The 3924-nt window shown below is 37.8% G+C and overlaps 1 protein-coding gene across 1 annotated transcript; it reads left to right on the top strand.

The window, feature by feature from the left end:
• Nucleotides 1-1813: 1813 nt before the first annotated feature.
• On the top strand, nucleotides 1814-3571 carry sebox (SEBOX homeobox). The gene is made up of 3 exons (XM_067408343.1): nucleotides 1814-1913; nucleotides 2652-2854; nucleotides 2933-3571. Exons 1-3 carry the CDS (start codon nucleotides 1814-1816, stop codon nucleotides 3569-3571), a joined length of 942 nt encoding a protein of 313 aa, XP_067264444.1.
• The last annotated feature ends 353 nt before the right edge of the window (nucleotides 3572-3924 follow it).

Genomic DNA, 3924 nt, shown 5'->3' on the forward strand with positions numbered 1-3924 from the left:
TCTGATGCGTGATTTATACATCCAATGATTTCCAGGCTGTTTTTCATTTTGAAGGGACTTCTTTGTCAAGAAAAAAATGATCAAATAGCAAGATGTTGTTTTCCTCACTGTTCTGCATTATCTGTCGACTTAACGGTGAATGATTGCTATGTGGCAGGCTGAATAAACAAATAAAAGTGGAAAAAAATAGTGAAGAGAGGGATGATCCCATCAAAAGCTAGTGTAAAGGTTAATATGAAGTGCCTATATACAACAAGAAAACACACTGAAATTAACTTTTTATGAAAAAAATTCTGCCAGATTTACGATGATGACCATTAAAACGTCATCACAGTCCGTGAAAAGGGTCTATTATCCATTGATACATTTCAAATTATTAGTGTTTTATACACATTTTCCCGACCCCAATTCGACTAGTGTTTATTTCTGATTCCGTCCATCGGCGCTAACAACAAGAATCATTGTGTATCATTGTGTATTGGTATTTCTATTAATTAAAACCTTCCAGAAAGCATGCCATGTATAATAGCCTACATTTATAGCTACAAAACCAGGAAAATACACATTTCCCCTCTGGTGTTTCTGGTTAAACGTCAGATTTGCAGTGTTTGTGTTTCATCTCTTTCAGCAGTTGATGTAGCCACTTGTCGCTATCAATAGGCCTTTAGTATCAAAGCGCCAGGAATGGCCTGTATGTGTATTCAAAGCACAATGTATTGGGCTAAATGGGTCAGTTAAACAAAAAAAGTCTGTCATTTTCACAATATAATAAATAGATATCATCTTTACCCAAAAGGTTGCACATAGTGTACATTGGGTTACATAAAAAAAACTTGTCTTTCGAATATTTCGACTATTGACCTGAAAGTGATGGAGCCTCATGCCAACAAAGTTCAAAAACGCACAGATTACTGAAGTAATCTCGGGTTTAGATTACTGTTCATTCGTCGTTCACCGCTCTTAATCCGTAATATCATCCTTAGATAATAATATGTCCCTGGATATTAGAAAAACGCATCCAGGGAATAGGTATAAAAATAATAATATAGGCTATATATAAAGGAACACTTATGTTTACCTGCAATTGAATTTTACCTATCAAAGTGGTTCCAGGCTGTACACAAATTGCTGTGATAAGTCCTTTGCACTTAATAACATGTTTGATGAAAGAAACCGAAAACGCTTGTATTTATTCCTTTTATTGTGAGATTTTCCATCTTCAGGAATTTCAGGTGGTCTCTTTAGTGGTTGTTTTTTATTTGATAGTATTATTTTATTTATTATTATTTAATAATATTTCGTTTTATATACGTTCATTGTATTGTATATAGGCCTATTCATTTTGTGTAGTGAAAAAAATGCATTGAACCAACATTTTCTGTGGAAAATGGACATCTTTGACCTGAGGCTTTCTCTTGAGAGACATGACACAGGCACAGGTGAAGTGTGTGGATATTTGCCTGATAAAGGACCTGTGATAGACAGCTGCAGGACGCCCATCAGACAGAATCGGAATCTCTGCTTTCCTGTCCACACGGCCGCTACAGGAGATGGGTATACGAAGTTGTCAGACATGCTCGAGGGATTACCCCGCCGGGTGGAGGGGGATCAAAGTTGAAAGCATTTTTATTCTTCTCTGATTCGGGCTGTCGCTGTGCCTGTGCGACACCTTGAAGGGCGACAGGAGCGTGTGGGTGTGAAAAGGAGCGAGTATAAAGTAGGAGGGTTTGAACGCGCTCTGAACCATTTCATCGTTGGACGCGGGCAGGACTGGAACCTCAGACCACTCAACTTTTCTTGTGCACACTGGACTATGGCATTGTTTTTTGACCAGTCCTTCGATTTAGTTCAAAAAATAACCGTGGACACGGAAAGAGATTTTATTTTCAACACAAACATGGTCCAGTTCACAGGTGAGCACGTCACTTTGGTTTAAACACGTTAAGTTGGTTGGAGTGTTATAGATTATGGAATAACCATTCTTATACTTTCTCATTCTAAAAAGAACGTTCTTTATAAGAACGTTCCAACTAAATAAATACACTAACACTCTTAAAAATAAAGGTTATTTATTGCCAAATAATGCTGGGTTAAAAACAATCCAAGTTGGGTTGAAAGTGGACAAACCCAGTTGTTGGGTTAAATGTTTGCCCAACATGCTGGTAGTTTTATTTAACTTAACTATTGTTTCAAATTTACAATAATGCTTGCTTAAAATGAACCCAAAATATGTTGGAAATTAACATTTATTAATAAATTGAATAAATAATAATTAAACATGTATTAAATTGCTTATTATAAATGCTCATCCTTTGATTATTATTGGTGCCTCTAGTAATTATGTGTCTGATTTTTAATTTCCAATCTATTTGGGGTTCATTTTAAGCCTGAAATATAGTAATTTTTAAACAATTTTTGAGTTAAACTACCCAAACATTTAACCCAACCACTGGGTTTGTCCATTTTTAACCCATCTTGGGTTGTTTTTAACCCAGCATTTTTAGAGTGTTCCATGAAGAATCTTTAACATCCATGGAACATTTCCATTAGATTATTAAAACGTTATTCACACGAATGGTTCTTTTAAGATAGGTTATTCTATGGCCTGATTTCTGACAACACTTTACTAAACAAGTGAATTTGATTTTTAGACGTTACCACCAAGCATACGCTGTCTTCTCCTGAACTCGAAAGAACTTTCCACGCTGAGGGGCAGAGGAAAAGGAAGAGGACGATTTTCAGCCGCGCGCAACTGTCAGAACTGGAGCGCGCTTTCATGATTACGCCGTATCCAGACATCACGCTGCGCGAGAGACTGGCTGCGCTCACGCTGCTCCCAGAAAGCAAAATTCAGGTAATAAAACTGTAGTCTAAATATTGTGTATTTTGATTTCAATCTGTCTTTATTTGACATTTTAATCTTTATTTGCAGGTGTGGTTCCAAAACAGACGGGCTCGCAGTATGAAAAGCAAGAAGCTGACCACACCAGTAAGGAGGAGTCCAGGCAGGGAACTGAGCTCTGGCTGTATACCTGTGGCGTCCTTTCCATCAACCAATCTTGATTTGAACCCAGAACAAATTTCTGGCGTCCAAGAACAAGCAACAGAGGCCAACAGAGGCCCGCGTCACCATCAGCAAAGCCTTAGACGAGCTCTGAGTCCCTGGTCCCAAAATCTTCCTCCACCACCCTCTATTTCCCCAGACCTGCCTGGAGTTCTGCAGTGGGGTAACAGACACCCTGAAACACCTGGAGCGTCATCTTTCTCCAACTGTCCATCAGACAGGTTGCCTCAATATCCGTTCCAAAACCAGTCGAACAGTCTCTGGCAGATTAACTGCTTTACAGCTCACCCTGAAGATTTCTCTGGACATCAGCTGAAATCTTACTGTACTGCCAATCAGGGCTTATATTCTTCCATGTCTGTGGACCATGCGATTCCCACACATCAAACCAGTTTGGATGGAGCACTACAAAGACAGGCTTTGACACACTATCCTCAGACCTCACTGGGAGATATTTCTGACCTCATATATAAAGCAGCTGTAGTCACCAATCTGGACGACTGCTAAACTGTATATTTCTATTCGTATTCGTATTATTTAATATTCTCTCTGGTGAACTGATGTCAGTTTTATGTCTCAAATGGTACTTATTTTTACAGTAGCTAATATGTGCGAATGGAACATATTTCCTCTGCAAATGTGAAGAGCTAGTTTAGGATTGTCCAGTCAGTTTGAATTAATACAAAATATTTTGATTTTGAACTCATTTAAATAATGTTTTTAATATGTTTTTTTGTTTGGTGCCCTCTGTATTCTCTTTATCAAGATGTTCACATTGTGTGTATTAATATTTATGTAAATAAATCACTTGTCTATTTATTTACGTTCACCTTTAACAAATTAATAGGTATCTTTGCCAT

This window comes from Chanodichthys erythropterus, chromosome 13, assembly GCF_024489055.1.
Source record: "Chanodichthys erythropterus isolate Z2021 chromosome 13, ASM2448905v1, whole genome shotgun sequence".
NCBI classification, from domain to species: domain Eukaryota; kingdom Metazoa; phylum Chordata; class Actinopteri; order Cypriniformes; family Xenocyprididae; genus Chanodichthys; species Chanodichthys erythropterus.

What these genes read in the sequence shown, in the direction of transcription:
- sebox (XM_067408343.1), top strand. Translation starts at nt 1,814, where the DNA reads ATGGCATTGTTTTTTGACCAGTCCTTCGATTTAGTTCAAAAAATAACC. An exon ending in AAACATGGTCCAGTTCACAG is followed by an intron (nt 1,914 to 2,651) that starts GTGAGCACGTCA and finishes TTTGATTTTTAG; the next exon opens with ACGTTACCACCAAGCATACG. An exon ending in TCCCAGAAAGCAAAATTCAG is followed by an intron (nt 2,855 to 2,932) that starts GTAATAAAACTG and finishes CTTTATTTGCAG; the next exon opens with GTGTGGTTCCAAAACAGACG.